We start from the raw sequence: 17,311 nt of genomic DNA, 5'->3' as shown, positions 1-17,311 counted from the left end.
GTAATGTGTGTCCTGAGGCCCAAATACCTGCTTCTCTGACCCATTTCCTACCTCATCTTACCAAAAGAGTCATAAAGGGCAGCCAAAAGTAATAATTATAATCAGCTAATTATGATTACGCATACATTTTCCCAATTACAACTATACGTAATTATGATTTGTACATTACATTTATTTTGTGTATTAATTTGTAATTTTGCATCATTTTCGCGTCATTTTGTGCTGATTTTAGAAATGGTTATTAAACTTAGAAAAATGACAGTTTAAAAAACATTGTTCCTTTGCAATTGTAAAATCGGTTTTCTTATAAACTACAAGGTCTTTTTGAAAAATTATTTTTTTGTCTTGTACCCGCTATTCTTCTTAACATATGAAGCTATTTTGGTGAAGAAAATTATAGATCCTATTCATTGATCGAAGCCCCCCGCAGAAGAACCAATAGTCACTTATCAGAGGTTCCGTTTTTTCTGAGTTACAAAAACTACACCCACATCTATTTTTTAGTAACCACTTCAGGATTCTGCGTACGCTTAAGTACGCCCCTGAATCCTGAAGTGGATTGCATGGAAACGGCCGCAAGTATGAGCGGCCGTTCCATGTCAGTTCACGGAGCGTGTCTTCGTGAACACCCTGCGAGCCGCCGATCGCGGCTCGCAGGGTAAATGTAAACACACAGGGAAGATCTTCCCCGGTGTTTACATGTATACGGCGTTGCTGCGCAGCAGCGCCGTAGAGGAGATCGGCGATCCCCGGCCTCTGATTGGCCGGGGATCGCCGGCATCTGATAGGCTGAAGCCTATCCCATCAGGCGCAGGACGGAAATCCGTCCTGCGCCGCTCACAGGGGGAGGGAGAGGGAGGGAAGGGGAAGGAGGCCAGGAAGCGATGCGGAGGGGGGCTTTGAAGAGCCCCCCCCCGCAAGCGCAAGCAGCCGGCGGCGAACAAACCCCCCCAGCAGGACATCCCCCTAGTGGGGAAAAAAGGGGGGGAAGTCTGATTGCCCTGGCTGCTAGCTGATCGGTGCTGCGGGCTGGAGAGCCCACGCAGCACCGATCAGCAAAATACCCCCCTGGCACAGAAGTGGTTAAACAAATACATTTATTTATTGTATTTATAAAGCGCCAACATATTACGCAGCGCTGTTTACCTCCCACACCACAAATTACCCAAATAAAATTTTTTATAAAAAAAAAAAATTACAATAAAAAAAAACCAACAACATAAATAGTTACCCAAGGGTCTGAACTTTTTAAATAAGTATGTCAAAGGAGTATAATAACATATTTTTTTAAATTATGGGCTTAAATAGTGATTGACGCAAATTGAAAAAATGCACCTTTATTTCCAAATAAAATATCGGCGCCATACATTGTGATAGGGACATAGTTTAAATGGTGTAATAAGCGGGACAAATGGGCAAATAAAATACATGGGTTTTAATTACGGTAGTATGTATTAATTTCAAACTATAATGGCCAAAAACTGAGAAATAATGATTTTTTTCCATTTCTTTCTTAATATTCCTGTTAAAATGGATTTAGAATAAATTCATTCTTAGCAAAATGTACCACCCAAAGAAAGCCTAATTAGTGGCGGAAAAAAACAAGATATACGGTAGTTCAATTAATTGTGATGAGTAGTGATAAAGTTATTGGCAAATGAATGGGAGGTGAAAGTTTCTCAGATGCAAAAAATAAACAACCCTGTGGGCTTAAGTGGTTAAAGGACACCCGAGGCGAAAATAAACTAATCAAACAATTGTATCTATCTTCCTTATCCTAAAAATGACTTTTTAAGATATTCCACAGTTTTATTTTATGTTTGAATCTACTTTTTAAGTTTTAACTGTTTTATTGTTTTAGCTCAATGACACATTCATTGAAGTATGCCAGAGCTAAAATATATGAACTGCTGATCCTTTTTATCTCTTTCCTGCTCTTAGAAGCCATTTTCTGCTAGGAAAGTGTTTTATAGTTGGAATTTCATATCAGTGAGGGTCACACTGTAGTCACTTCCTGTCTGAGTCAGGATTGAGTCAGCCACTTACATACCTGATATTTAACTCTTTCATAAAGAGAAAGAAAAAAAGGAACACAGCATAGTTATTTGTGTGCTAGGCACTGTACATACCCATGTCTATCTCATCATGTCACATGTCACCTCGGGTATTCTGTAGGGGGGTAGGGGGGGAAAAAGAGTTGAATTTACCCGGGGCTTCTAGTGGTCCCCCGCAGACATCCTGTGCCCGCGCAGCCACTCACCGATGCTCTGGCCCCGCCTCCGGTTCACTTCCAGAATTTCCGACTTTAACCACTTGCCGACCGCACGCTTATACCTTGCGTCGGCAAAGTGGCAGCTGCAGGTCCAGCGACGCAGTTCTGCGTCGCCAGCTGCAGGCTGATTAATCAGGAAGCAGCCGCTCGTGCGAGCGGCTGCTTCCTGTCAATTCACGGCGGGGGGCTCCGTGAATAGCCTGCGGGCCGCCGATGGCGGCTCGCAGGCTAAATGTAAACACAAGCGGAAATAATCCGCTTTGTTTACATTGTACGGCGCTGCTGCGCAGCAGCGCCGTAAGGCAGATCGGCGATCCCCGGCCAATCAGCGGCCGGGGATCGCCGCCATGTGACAGGAGACAGCCTGTCACTGGCTGCACAGGACGGATAACGTCCTGTGCAGCCCGGATCTCCAGGGGGGGCCAGGTAGGAGAGGGAGGGGGAGGATTTCGCCGCGGAGGGGGGCTTTGAGGTGCCCCCCCGCAACACCCGGCAGGCAGGAGCGATCAGACCCCCCCAGCACATCATCCCCCTAGTGGGGAAAAAAGGGGGGCGATCTGGTCGCTCTGCCTGCACACTGATCTGTGCTGGGGGCTGCAGAGCCCACCCAGCACAGATCAGCTGAAACAGCGCTGGTCCTTAAGGGGGGGTAAAGGGTGGGTCCTCAAGTGGTTAAAGTTGGAAAACCACTACGCCTGTGCGGCCGTGTCCTCGCTCCTGGTGACGTCAGCGGGAGCAAGGATGTGGCTGCACAGGCACAGTGGTTTTCCGACTTTAATGCTGGAAATTCCGGAAGTGAACCGGAGGCAGGGAACGGACTGTGATTGGCTGCGCGGGCACAGGAAGTCTGCGGGGGACCGTTAGAAGCCCCGGGTAAGTTCAACTCATTTTCCCCCTACCCCCCTACAGTAGTCCTTTAAGCAGCTATGGAGATCTATACAGATAGAGGGAAGCTCCGCCTCTGAATGCCTGCACCGGACAGTTGTTTCACTTGTGACTATAGTTGAGAGACAGAGGTGATATCAGACAGACCCGTATGCTGCCCTCAGAGAGCCGGTAATAGAATGCGGTGATCGTGCCTGGGCAGCACATCGGGGGACATGGGGCGGAAGTGATGAGCGCTGAGCTGCCTGGAGCCGGAGGAGACTGTCACATTTCCCAAACTCACAGCTGTCAGTCCGGCCCGCGCCGCCTAACACAGCCTAAGCTAAGCACATACGCTCATTCCGGAATATTCCACCTGCCAGGGGAACCCCGGCCAAGCCCCGCCCACCATATACCGCTGCCAGTCATCATCACTGGAGGGTAACAACAACACAAATGATCCGCCAAGTCACACAGCTGCAAATCACAACCCTTATACGTTACATAACGGCCCTTATTCAATTCACCTTTCCTGCTGAGTTTTCTCCTACCGAGAGGTGATATTTTCCAACTTGCCAATAAAATGCCTTCCTTTTAAATCACCAAAAGGCAAGATAAGTACTCATAATAATTTTGTAAGCACTTTTTCACCTGCTTTTGGTATCTTTTTCAGTTGCAAAGTGCTGAAAAGTTATTCTAAATGGAAGATGAAAAATTATCACCTAGGAGAAAACTCAGGAGAAAAAGTGAATTGCATATGGGTCCTTTGCTCATATGCAATTATCTTTATCTTCTAAATTTCTCCTTGGAGATAATTTTTCATCTTCTATTTAAAATATTTTTCCAGCACTGAAAACTGAAAAAGTACCAAAAAGTAGTGAAAAAGTACTCGTTTGAGTATTTTATTAATTGCTGGTGGCTTAAAAGGCATTTTGTTAGAATAAAAATTAAAATATCACTTAGGAGAAAACTCAGGAGAAAAAGTGAATTGCATACCATATGCAATTCACTTTTTCTCCTGAGTTTACTCCTAGGTAATATTTTCACACCTCACCATAAAATGCATTTTAAACCACCAACAAGCAAGGAAATACTTAATAGTACTTTTTTCACTTACTTTTATGTTGTTTTTCAATTGTATATTGCTGAAAATTTATTTTAAAGAGAATATGAAAATTATCTCATAGGAGATAACTCAGCAGAAAAAGTTAATTGCATATGGCCCTGGGACCCATATGCAATTCACGTTTTCTCATTAGTTTTCTCCAAGTTGATATTTTTACACCTTGACAATAAAATGCTTTTTAAGCCACCAGGGCCCATATGCAATTAGCTTTTTCTCCTGAGTTTTCTCCTAGGAGATAATTTTTCATCTTCAATTTAAATTAACTTTTAGCACTTTGGAAAAAGTACTAAAAATGAGGGGAAAAAGTACTATCAAAATTATTTTGAGTATTTGATTGCTTGCTGGTGGTGTAAAAGGCATTTCATTTACAATTTATTAAACTATCACCTAGGAGAAAACTCAGGTGAAAAAATGAATTGCATAGGACCCAGGGCCCATACGCAATTCACTTTTTTTCCTGAGTTTTCTCCTAGGAGAAAATGTTTCATCTTCTATTTATAATACATTTTTAGCACTTTGCAATGAAAAAAGTACCAAAAAGTAGGTGAAAAAGTACTGTCAAAATATTGTTGAGTATTTGTTTGCTAGCTGATAGTTTGAAATGCATTTTATTTACAATTTGTGAAAATATCACCTAGGAGAAAACTCAGGTGAAAAAGTGAATTGCATATGGCCCCAGGAAGCAAGAAAGTACACTGAATAAATGTGACAGTACTTTTCCACCTTGTTTTGGTATTTTTTCAATTGCAGAGAGCTGAAAAGTTATTTTAAACAGAAGATTAAAATGTATCTCCTAGGATAAAACTTGAATTGCATATGGGCCCTGGGGCCTTATGCAATTCACTTTTTCACCTGAGTTTTCTCCTAGGTGATAATTTTAAACTTGTCAATAAAATGACTTTTAATGCCACCAGCAAGCAAGAAAATGCTCAAAATAATTTGATAGTACTTTTTCACCTACTTTTTGGTACTTTTTTAGTTGAAAAGTACTGGAAAGTTATTTTAAATCGAAGATGAAAAATTATCACCTAGGAGAAAACTCAGGTGAAAAAGTGACTTGCATATGGCCTCAGGTGTCTGTGTGTATTTAAAAGGACTTCGAGCACCTCTCATGGGCATGCCTTTAGCCAGACGACTTCCAACAAAGTCGTGCTATGACCCCTCTGGAGGAGCCTCTTGCAATGGCCATGCGTGTCACTTCTTCATTCAGTGATGCACTTCTCTAACAGAGAAGACAGGGGTGACCCAGAAGTTATAACATAGCCAAGATGGCAGCCACAATTTTTAAATTGAAATTGAACGAAAACTGTTTGGTGTACTGTAGAACAGCGATTCAGGCATCAAATGAAAGAGGAGAGCACAAGCTACAGAAAGGTATGCATCTTTAAGTACTTTGCAGTACTGGTCGGAGTCTTAAAGAGGAACTCCAATGAAAATAATGTAATAAAAAAAAGTGCTTAATTTTTACAATAATTATGTATAAATGATTTAGTCAGTGTTTGCCCTTTGTAAAATCTTTTAAATCCCTGATTCACATTCTGACATTTATCACATGGTGACATTTTTACTGTTGGCAGGTGATGTAGCTGCTGCTTGCTTTTTTTTTGGCAGTTGGAAACAGCTGTAAACAGCTATTTCCCACAATGCAACAAGGTTGACAGACAGGAAACTGCCAGGAGTACCACGGTCCTCAGAGTTTCTTGTGGGAGGAGTTTCACCACAATATCAGTCATACAGCGCCCCCTGATGGTCTGTTTGTGAAAAGGAATAGATTTCTCATGTAAACAGGGGTATCAGCTACTGATAGGGATAAAGAACATTGTTTTATGAACCGTAAATTGTGAAGAAGAATAATAATGCAATTTTGTAAATTAAAAAAACATTTTGCTTTTTGCACACAATTGCTGTGATGCCTCCGTCCCCTATTCCTGTGTGTACATAATTTCGTTTTGCAAATAATGTGCCAATTAAATGAGGGTAAAATAAATAAATAAATAAAACAGGTTAAATTTAGACTTTCATTTTTGCAAGGACCTACCTTCAGCAGAAGCTTCCGGGAAGCCGGGATTTTGGGTTTTCTCTGGAATTCATGAAAATAAAACGTTAGACCTCAGTAAACTGTAAGTGGCGATCAATCATTAAACAGTAATAAATATTCGACTTACGTCTCAGATTCACCGACCCGACGGAGAAGAGAGAAGAGAGAAAGAAGTCAGTTTAGAGGAGGACACAATGAGTTTATGCATGAGGATATCACACAACAGGGGATCTACTGAACTATTTGTATTACTATTTTATATAGCGTCATCAGCTTCCGTGACACTGTGAGGCCTGGATTTCTGGAAAGGCCACCACGGCCCAGACCTTGGGCGGCAGCAGAGCAAGGGGCGGCTGGACATGGAAGAGGGATTGCTGCATATGAAGGAACAGGAATGGCATACAGAGGTTACAAATAAGGTGCAACACGTGTAAATAAGGAGCTGTTGCCCAAGGGATCTGTATATCACTTAAGTGGGGATACATGACGGTTAGACAAGGAAGAGGGGGCTGCACAAGGAAGAGGAGGGGGTGTGGCACATGGAAGGGGAGCCGCAACAATGTTGGCCTAGGGCAGTGATCTGCAAACTTGGCTCTCCGCTGTTAAGGAACTACAAGTCTTACAAAGCATTGCAAAAGTCTGACAGCCACAGTCATGATTCATAAAGGTAAATGCATTGTGAGACTTGTAGTTCCTTAACAGCTGGAGAGAAAAGTTTGCAGATCACTGGCCTGGGGGCAGAAAAAGTATAAATATGGTCTTGGGCGATGTACAGAGCGAGAAACAGACATGAGTACTGTACATACAAATACAGACACTGGTACTTAAAGGGAACCAGAGAGGAACTAAAAAACAAACAAACAGAAAAAGCTTTTATACATACCTGGGGCTTCTTCCAGCCCCATACGCATGGATCTCTCCCACGCCGCCGTCCTCCGCTTCCTGTATCGGTGGTACCGGGTCCCGTCACTTCCGGCGGACGCGGCCAATTGTCCGCATGAGCAGGGGCTCCCTCCATACCCTGCAGTATGCAGCTGCACGCGTAAATGTATGCCGGGAGCCACTGTGATGCGGACAATTGGCCGCGTCCTGCCGCCGACTGGCCGAAACTACAGGACCCGGTACAGGAAGCGGAGGACGGCGGCGTGGGAGCGATCCGTGCATATGGGGCTGGAGGAAGCCCCAGGTATGTATAAAATCTTTTTTCTGGGGCCTCTGGTTCCCTTTAATACAGTGGAGGTGGACAGGATCATAAATCATAGTGATTATTGTACAGTGAGTAACACAATGTACTAGATGCAAAAAGGCGAGATCTCTGCCCCTCTGAGCTTACAATCTAAACCATTGTTCCCCAACCCGGTCCTGAAGGCCCACCACCAGTGCATGCTTTGTGGAAATCCTCAGAGGTGGGTAATCAGCTCTGCTGAGACACTAATTACCTCACCTGAGAATGTTTGGGGTTTCCTGCAAAACACGTACTGTGTTGAAGGTCCTTAAGCACAGGGTTGGGGAGCTCTGATCCAAAGGATTAGCTCACCTAATATGGTGGCCAATTTATTAGTTGATCTGCCACCAGATTGACCATCTGATAGATCCATCTCTGATGGACTCTGGGTTCTGTTACCTGCCCCCACACTGCGGGGGTGCGCAACTTCCTGCCAGGCTCCCCCCCCATGTAATGTAAACTCACTGGACCCATGGTGAGTGTTGAAGGCTCACTTGTCACCAGGGCTGTGGAGTCTATTCAACTCTGGATTTATACTTTTTCAGCCACTACTTTCTTGCAGCTTCTCTTCTATGTACAGTCACCCTCCCTCCCCCTTCCTATTTCCTTGTGCAGCCCCCTCTTCCATGTCTAACCTTCATGTACAGCAGCCTCCCTCCTTCAGTTCTATACAGGTCCCTGGGGCAGCAGCTGCCTATCTCCATAAGTTGCTCCTTATTTGCAACCTCTGTATTCCATTTGCAGCCTCTTCTTCTATATGCAGCAATCCATCTTCCATGTCCAGCTGCCCCTTGGCCAGCAGCTGCCCAAGGCACTGGCCTTGGAGGGCTTTCCAAAAATCCAGCCCTGCTAACTCCTTGACTCTGACACAACTGCCCTTGCAGGACTATGTAGTGAGTACAAAAATTAGCCGACTCCTCAGTTTATAAAGCCTCTGACTCCGACTCCAGGTAGCAAAAAATTGCTCCAACTCCTAGACTCCAACTCTGCAGCCCTGCTTGTCATGCTGACGAATCCTCATGTCCTCGCCACCATAATCCTCACCAATCAATGCCAAAAATTAAGTAATCTATGGACACCCTTAGTAAAAACTATAGTTAGTTAGCTACAGTTAGTTATAATTATAAGGAGAGATAATTTAAGAGATAACAGTAAACAAATTACAATTGAGTAGTGTTGGTTGAAGTCTTGTTTGCTGCAGACAATCACTGTCGCTAGTGGTGCTCGTTACCCGGCCGAAATTACGAATAGCCATAATTTTCGGCTGAAAAACTAACTTTTGAATTGATTTGAACGCTCATTCTGTTTCGCCAATTATCGCTATTAAAGCGGCACTACGGCGAAAAATTGTAAAATTTAAAATATGTGCAAACATAGACAAATAAGAAGTACGTTTTTTTTTCCAAAGTAAAATGAGCCATAAATTACTTTTCTCCTATGTTGCTGTCACTTACAGTAGATAGTAGAAATATGACGGAAATGACAGGTTTTGGACTAGTCCATCTCTTCATAGGGGATTCTCAGCATGGCTTTTATTCTTTATAAAGATATTCCCTAAAAAGGATTTAAACAATGACGCTGGTCAGCTTCCCTGCTTGCTACACAGTTTTTTGGCAGTTGGACAGAGCAACTGCCATTCACTAAGTGCTTTTGAAAATAAATATATCCCTGAGAATCCCCTATAAAGAGATGGACTAGTCCAAACCCGGTCACTTCTTTCAGATTTCTACACCCTACTGTAAGTGACAGCAACATAGGAGAAAAGTAATTTATGTCTCATTTTACTCTGAAAAAACTTACTTTGTATACTGTATGTTTGTACATATTTTACATTTTTAAATTTTTCACCATAGTGCCCCTTTAAGCTGCAATATGGCTGTATAATGATACCTGACCACTTCATTTTTTTTTATTGATAAAAAAAAATGGGTAATGTTCAGAGTGTGGGAAATGAACAAAAAAAAAGGTCGGACTGGGTCAGACTATAGCATAACCGTCACTGATAAGGAATTACAGCCATAAACACTTTCCTGTCAGTAAATGGCTTCTGAGAGCAGGGAAGAGATAAAAAGGGTCAATAATTCATAGATTTGAGCTCTAGCATACTTCAATGAAGGTGTCATTGAGCAGAGACAATGAAACAGTAAAAACTTACAAACTAGATTTAAATAAAAAATAAAAGTGTGGAATAGCTAAAAAAAGTCATTTTTAGGAGAAGGAGGATAGATACAATCAGTTTATTTTCAGCTTGGATGTCCTTTAATTAACCATGAATGCTTAGTTTTAATTTATTGTTCCAATGCCAATATCCTTGGAAATGATCCCAAGCCAATATTCTCTTGTTACGTTGATTGAAGATCTCCGCACACACCCCTCCCCACACGATGCTCCGCCCACACAGCTCTCAGCTATACTAAGTATAGCTGCCAGCTAAGTATCTTTAACTACCCCTCCAAGGCTCCCAATTGGACCAATAACAGACCAATGTGAATCAGTAGGATTCCTGGAGGATTCCTGCACTGGCCCAGCTGTGCGCGTCCTACTACAGCGTGTCTCTGCGCACACTCTGCACAGAGGGCTCCCGTCCGCAGTCGCACGCTGTAGGACATGCGCAGCCGGGCCAGTGCAGACGCAGTGATCCCAACTCCCCGCTGCCGGGGGTCTTTATGTAAGAAAGGACGGGGGCAGAGGAGACTGGGGGAAGCAGTGGGCATTAGCACAGCCTGCTCCCCCTGTTACTCCTCATACTTTCCACTCTAGTATCCTTTGAAGGGGTTCTTTGGGGGGTTGCTGCAGATAAAAACAGACACTTACCCGGGGCTTCTATCAGCCCCCTGTAGCAGTCATGTCCCACGCCGTCCTCCTCCGATCTGCCGTTCTCCGCTGCCGGCCCCGGTCTAGAGCGTCATCCATCTAACTGTGGCTGCGCGGCCGTGCTCGCTCCCGCCTGTGCACTGCGCCTGCGCAGGAAGCTCCCGATGACGCGAACGGGAGTGCGCATTATTCGTCTGTGTTAGACGAATAATAGCCCGGTGGCGGGGAACAGCAGATCGGTGGAGGACGTCGTGGGACATGACTGCTACAGGTGGCTGATAAAAGCCCCAGGTAAGTGTCTGGTTTTATCTGCAGCACATCTGCAGCACACCCCCACAGAACCCCATGAAAGATGAATAGGATGTGGATAGGTAAGGCTACCTCTAGGTACACACATTAGGTGACGCTCGGCTGCGGCGTCCAATGAGGACCTGTCTCGGCTGAGCATCTAGCATGTGTGCAGGTGTCCCCCGACTTATAATGCTAATAATTTTAATTTGAAATAAATTGTATGCTAATGTGTGAATATAGACAACCTGGAAATGACCGATCAATAACAGCAGCTGCATATTTTATATATTTACATTTCCAAAGTACACATATTGGAATAAAATGAGAATACAGCTGCGTAATATGTTGGTGCTTTATAAATACAATAAATAAATACATTTACATGCAAGTTAGAATTACATAAGCTAAACAAGAGAGTAACCAAGCAGCTCGGGGTGACCCAAACCACTAGGAATGTATACGGGGATAAAAGAGACCAAAGAGCCCTCCTACTAATGAGCAATTCTTAGTGAAATTTGCCTTCTTAAAACAGAAGGAAATTTGCAATAATTCAGCTATAAGGCCTAGTGCACACCGAGCGGTTTTTGGAGCGATCCGCCGGCCGCATCCGCCTGGAAAAACGCTTGGCTAATGTATTGCAATGGGATGGTGCACACCGGCGGTTTGAGGTTTTTGCCAAGCCGCAAACGCGCCTCCTGCTGCGCGTTTGCGGTTTTCGGAAGCGTTTCGTCCTCAATGTAAAGTATAGGAAAAACGCAAACCGCTCTGAAAAACGCTACTTCAGAGCGGTTTGCCAGGCATTTTTGTTACAGTAGCTGTTCAGTAACAGCTTTTACTGTAAAAATATGTGTAATCTGCTACACAAAAACGCACCCAAAACCGCCAGGTATGTTTAAGAAAACCTCTCTAAACATACCTAGAATCGCTCTGAAATCAGCTCCCAAAACCGCTAGCGTATTGCGGATCTGCTAGCGGTTTTGGTGTGCACTGGGCCTAAGTGAACATTTGTGGTTACCCACAATGCACCACTACTGAATATGCAAGTGATCCCTTTTCGCCCTTGTAAGCAAGGCAAGCATCCAGAACCGCTGGTGTATAGCAAGCCTATAGCTTTAAATATTACACAGCCACACCAACCCCACATGTAACCAGCCTGTTTTGGACTGTTGGTCCTCATCTGTACATGGCAGGGATTGATATGGCTGTATGAGATAGGGCTTGGACCAGTACAACAGAGTAACCAAGCAGCTCGGGGTGATCCAAACCACTAGGAATGTATAGGGGGATAAAAGAGACCAAAGAGCCCTCCTACTAATAAGCAATGTGTGGTGGAATTTGCCTTCTTAAAACAGAAGGAAACTTGCAATAATTCAGCTATAAGGGCTCGTTCAGACTATACGCGCTGCCGTGCACATTTTGGCAGCGCGCATAGTGTGCGACACGCAAGCCCTTCTCCCGTTCCTATCATATGCGCTGTGCAGCAGCGCGATGTGCTATTGCGCTGCTGCTGCATGTTCAGGAATCGCAGCGCAGATCCCATTCACTGTAGTGAATGGGACCTGTAGTGCAGCGCATAGTAGCGTGTGATCGGATGTGTTGCGTTCCGATCGCACAGCCATCTGCGCTAAATTATGTGAACGAGGCCTAAGTGAACATTTGTGGTTAGCTAAACGAGTCCGTTTCAGTACAATAAGATTTGGTGGTGAAGGAGTGCCATCTAGTGGCCAGATTGAGGAACATCCTGGGGATAATGCAGCCAGCGCCTCATCTCTGAAAAGGAGAACACAGAGTGGGATGCGCCCTGGGACAGGTTAAAGAAGATGCAATACAATACAATAACATTTCTATAGCGCTTTTCTCCCATAGGATTTAAAGCGCTTAGGCTCTCTCAGATTCAGTAGTTGGTACTTAGTAGGATAAAGTTTTAACACAAAGGACTTAATTATATTTCTGCAAATGCCAAACTGAACAGGTGGGTTTTCAGTCTGGATTTAAACACGTCCAGGGATGGAGCTGTCCTGATCTGCTGAGGTAAGGAGTTCCAAAACTTAGGAGCAGCATGACAGAAGGCTCTGGGACCAAACGTTTCCAAGTGGACTCTGGGTAGGACTAGATTATTAGAACCTGTAGATCTGAGATTGCAGGGATTGCTACGCAGCTGTAACATTTCTTTCAAGTATCCAGGGCCCAGATTATAAAGTGACTTAAATGTCAGTAGGCCGATCTTGAATAGGACCCTCCATTCTATAGGTAGCCAGTGAAGGGAGTGCAGGACTGGTGTTATGTGGTGTTAAGTGACTGGGTTGGTTGGTTAACAGTCTGGCAGCAGGATTCTGTATCAGCTGTAGGCGGTACAAGACCTTTTTTGGGAGGCCAGTGTAGAGAGCATTGCAGTAGTCCAGTCGGGATGTGATGAAGGCGTGGACTAAGGTAGATCTTCTGGGGGGATGATGCCCGCTGGGTAAGTTTAACCACCTCTCGCCCACCCACTCAGGTGCTTTAATTACCTGGATGAAATCCGAATAAAACTCATTCGGATTCCATACGGTGAGCATCCCTGCCCGCCGCAAAGTCAACAGCGTCTTCCCGTGCGACTTCCGTTGAAATCAATGTGTGACGCAGGAATTTTAAATTTGTCGGCAGTGGCGGTGTGGTGCGCATCCTCAGAACAACACAAATACAACGGGAAGCCGGGTATCCCAGTGACATAATTCCTGTCCAGCAGGGAGTAGTCACTGCACGAGGGGTGGAGAAGGGCATGCGGGGGGCAAGGGAGGGGGCGGTGCTTTGCATGTGACCATGTCGGTGCACTCTGCCGCAGGTTCATATAAATGTATTTTTTGGCATTGAGGTGCATTGCAAGGGGGTTAAAACCAGCCTAAAATGTTACAAGTGGGGACGCCTAACCAAAAATTTTTCTTTTTTTTTTCTTTGGGTGGACTATTAATCAGTCTCCACAATAAAATTACACACCGCTAGTTGTATTTGTTACACTATATTTTTTGGCCATCTGCGCTGTTATAAAAAGGGAAAGCTGTTATATATTTGATCTGTTCGCTGTCCACCTAAGTGGGATCTTGATAAAGTGATCTAATAGAAAATACGATCGTCCACTTAAGAATCCCCCTTTAGACTGTGAGATCCTCGATACGGCCATTCATGTTTAGGTTCTCTCTCTAAAGCTCCCTCTGCACCATTCAATTCCAGGCGCGATCGAAAATCCGACATGTCCGATCAAGATTCGATCAGGATTCGATCGATCGTGTGATCGATTTTGGCTAGTTTTCAAAGCAAATCGATCACACGGTCGATCGAATCCCGATTGGACATGTCGGATTTAATCGATCCAATCGAATTCGATGCAATCGAATCTGATCGATCACGCCTGGAATTGAATGGTGTAGAGGGGGCTTAAGGCTACGTTCACAGTGGGACGTTGCGCTGTGGTGCGATGTGAACAGCGCAAAGCAAAATCACGCTGCAACTCAAAGTCTCACATAACAAATTGCTTTGACACACGTTAAATCGCATTGCGTTATGGCGCATATGCTAAGGTCATTATTAGCTACGGCGGATTTTTATCATTTTTAAACGTTGCGACCATAGCAGCGCATGTGCTGAGCAGATGAAAGGCACACAGTAATTTGTGTATTTATGTGGTTGGGTGTTTGCTTGCTTACGCCTTTTGTGGCATATGCGCTATTAAAACCATGGAAGTAAAGGATGAGTATTGATTATCTTTTTGATTTATCTTATCCAGGCTAATACCATCCTTCCCCAAAATTAAGACATCCCCGAAAGTAAGCCCTAGTAGGAATTTTGAGCATGCTTGAAGTATAAGCCCTACCCTGAAAGTAAGCCCTAACAGCAGTAAGGGGAAAAAGTATGGCAACTTGTGTTATTACTGGAGCCGATGGTCTCGGGGCAGGACCAAGGCTTAGTCATTGGGCCAATCTGCACGCGCTGTTACTTAGCAAGTGCTGTGATTGGCCCAACAACAGCCATGGTCCCGCCTGCGAGACCATCGGCTCCAGTAGAAACACAAGTTGCCGTACTTCTTCCCCATAGGCTGAAATTTGGGGACACAGCAGCATGGAGCTGGGGGAAAGAAGAAGATGCAGGGGGACATTGGAGGACACCAGTAGGAAATGAGGGTCAGCGGAGGACACAGGGGCACTCGACATGTGTGTTCATAGAAATATGAGACATCCCCTGAAAAGAAGCCCTAGCACAACTTTTGGTGCAAAAATTATTATGACAATGTCTTATTTTCAGGGAAACACAGTAATAACCCCATATAATCACAAATTATTAGATCCAGACAGTGGGAGGAGATGAAATGAGAAGATAAAGGGGCTCACCTGTCACCCATGGTGGAGATACGTGGACAGCTGTGGAATAAAACAGATCAATTATGAGTTCCAGGAAGGCAAGCGGTGACACAGTGTCCGGGGACACAGAAATCTGCACATCCAGTACTCATTACTAAGGCTTATGTCATGCCAGATAACTCCAACCTGGGGGGGGGGGGGGGGGGGGGTTCAATGCTGGGCTGTGTGGCTATACACAACAGATTCAGTCAATCACAATGTTTTTGACACATCAATTTCTTTAAAGTGGAGCTGAACTCTTGCACAGGACAGAAGGAAAACTGAGAAATGCACCCTGTATGTATTTAGAGAGTTTAGCCTGTGTAATTCCCTCTTATCTGTGTCTAATCACACGTTGTAATTTGATCTCTCCCGTGTCAGCTGACTGCGACAGCAGATAAGGCAAATAAGCTAATTTGAAAGCACAGCCTTGTGTTTGCTTCCATGAAAGCAGAAAGTCGAAACAGTGCAGATTTATTTTGGGATTTGTATCAGCTGTAACAAATAAATGTTTTGCTCTAAAGGTTATTATGCTGTTGCTTCTCTCTTAGAGCAGAGAGCAGTTATTCCGGTTTGCGTACTAATAGTATGCATACAGAAGAGACCTGCGAGGGCATTTTGTGGCCAAATGGTAAAATGACATCTGAATTTTTCTTTTTCGATAAAGCGCCTATTTTTACCTTTTTTCATTTTTAAATTAACCCCTGACCTCCCACACTCCCCAATAGCTGGCAAATTTATTTTTTTTAAATAAAACTAAAAAAAAACCCAAAAAAAAAACATACATAGTTAGCTTAGGGACTGAACTTTGTTAATACAGCAGGATGCGAAAGTTTGGGCAACCGTGTTAATCGTCATGATTTTCTTGTATAAATCGTTAGGTTGTTAGGATAAAAAATGTCAGTTAAATCTACAGTATATATTTAAAATCGGATGTATGTATATGTGTATGTACTGCGATCACTCGAAAACGCCTTGACTGATTTGAACGAAACTTGGTATGCAGATTCCTTACTACCTGGGATGATATGTTTTGGGGGTCTCGCGGCCCCCCTGCACACCTGGGCGGAGCTACAAACAGCAAATCAGATTCCACCCATTCAAGTCAATGCAAAAGGCTGCCATTCTCACAGTACTCAAGCCAGAGGTCCCACACTTGGCACAGTTGGTCACTTGGTGACCGTGGTTACAAATCAAGGAAAAGTGGGCGGAGCATAAAACAGCCAATCAAATTTCAGCCATTCATTTTTAATTGGAAAATGTAAACTGCAGCCATTCTTAGTTAATCGCAGGGTTCACAAACTTGCCACAGTTGGTCACTGGGTGAATGAAATTAAGATTCAGGAAAGTGGGTGGAGCCTACAACAGCCAATCAAAATTAACCTATTGATTTTCAAGGGGAATATTTAAACTGCTGCCATTCTTACACTGTTTATGGCAGAGGCTTCAAACTTGCTACAGTCGGTCATTGGGTGACTGGGGTCCAAATTCACTAAAGGGGCGGGGCCACAAACAGCAAATCAGATTTCCTTGCTGGATAAACTGCTTCCATTCACACATTTTTGATGCCAGGAACCTGAAAGCTCACAAACTTGGTCATTGAGTGACTGTGTGTCAAGGTTACAAAAAAGTGGGCGAAGCCAAAAACAAATTTCACTTGTCAAATATATACTGCAGCCATACTTACTCTGTTAATGGCAGGGTTCTCAAACTTTGCACAGTTGGTCACTGAGTGTCTGGGATTAATATTCAGGAAAATGGGTGGAGCCTACTACAGCCAATCAAAATTCACCTGTTGATTTTCAAGGGGAATATCTACATTGCTACCATTCCACTGTCAATGACCTCAAACCTGATACAGTCAGTCATTGGGTGACTGGAGTCCAAATTCACTAAAGGGGTGGAGCCACAAGCAGCCAGATTTGTTAGATTGATTTCAGTCATTCTGTTATTGGCAGGGTTATTGGCAATCAGATTTGTTTAATTTCAATGGAAAAATGCAACTTATTGATACCAAGGACCACAACGCTTATAAACTTTGTCATTGAGTGATTGTATGATAAGGTTAGAAACAGTGGGCGGAGCCAAAAACAACTAACTTTTTACATGGGAAAATATAAACTGCAGCCATTCTTACACTGTTAATGGCAGGGTTCTCAAACTTGCCACAGTTGGTCACTGGGTGACTGGGATTAGTATTCAGAAAAGTAGCTGGAGCCTACAACAACCAATCAAAATTCACCTATTTATTTTCAAGAAGATTATTGAAACTGCTGCCATTCTTACGCTGTAAAGAGGCCTCAAATCTGCT

The 17,311-nt window shown here is 43.9% G+C and overlaps 2 protein-coding genes across 4 annotated transcripts in view; one reads left to right on the top strand and one right to left on the bottom strand.

The window, feature by feature from the left end:
- The window catches only part of LOC137564357 (damage-control phosphatase ARMT1-like), a 98,624-nt gene that overhangs the window by 25,751 nt on the left and 55,562 nt on the right, over window positions 1-17,311 (top strand). The window lies entirely within an intron of this gene.
- The window catches only part of LOC137564358 (troponin I, slow skeletal muscle-like), an 80,263-nt gene that overhangs the window by 30,790 nt on the left and 32,162 nt on the right, over window positions 1-17,311 (bottom strand). For 2 of the 3 annotated variants that reach the window (XM_068278137.1, XM_068278138.1), the window contains exons 2-3: window positions 14,992-15,021; window positions 6,301-6,340 (exon numbers count right to left, since the gene is read on the bottom strand). In XM_068278137.1, the coding sequence (XP_068134238.1) occupies window positions 6,301-6,340; window positions 14,992-15,021 (70 nt within the window). Of the gene's footprint in view, window positions 1-6,300; window positions 6,341-14,991; window positions 15,022-16,018; window positions 16,109-17,311 lie in introns of those variants that run through there. The other variant, XM_068278139.1, reaches the window with a different exon arrangement.

The sequence above is a fragment of the Hyperolius riggenbachi genome, chromosome 3, assembly GCF_040937935.1.
Source record: "Hyperolius riggenbachi isolate aHypRig1 chromosome 3, aHypRig1.pri, whole genome shotgun sequence".
In the NCBI taxonomy this organism is placed as follows: domain Eukaryota; kingdom Metazoa; phylum Chordata; class Amphibia; order Anura; family Hyperoliidae; genus Hyperolius; species Hyperolius riggenbachi.
The sequence above is the reverse complement of the archived record's forward strand: the minus strand, read 5'-3'. Positions and strand labels throughout refer to the sequence as shown.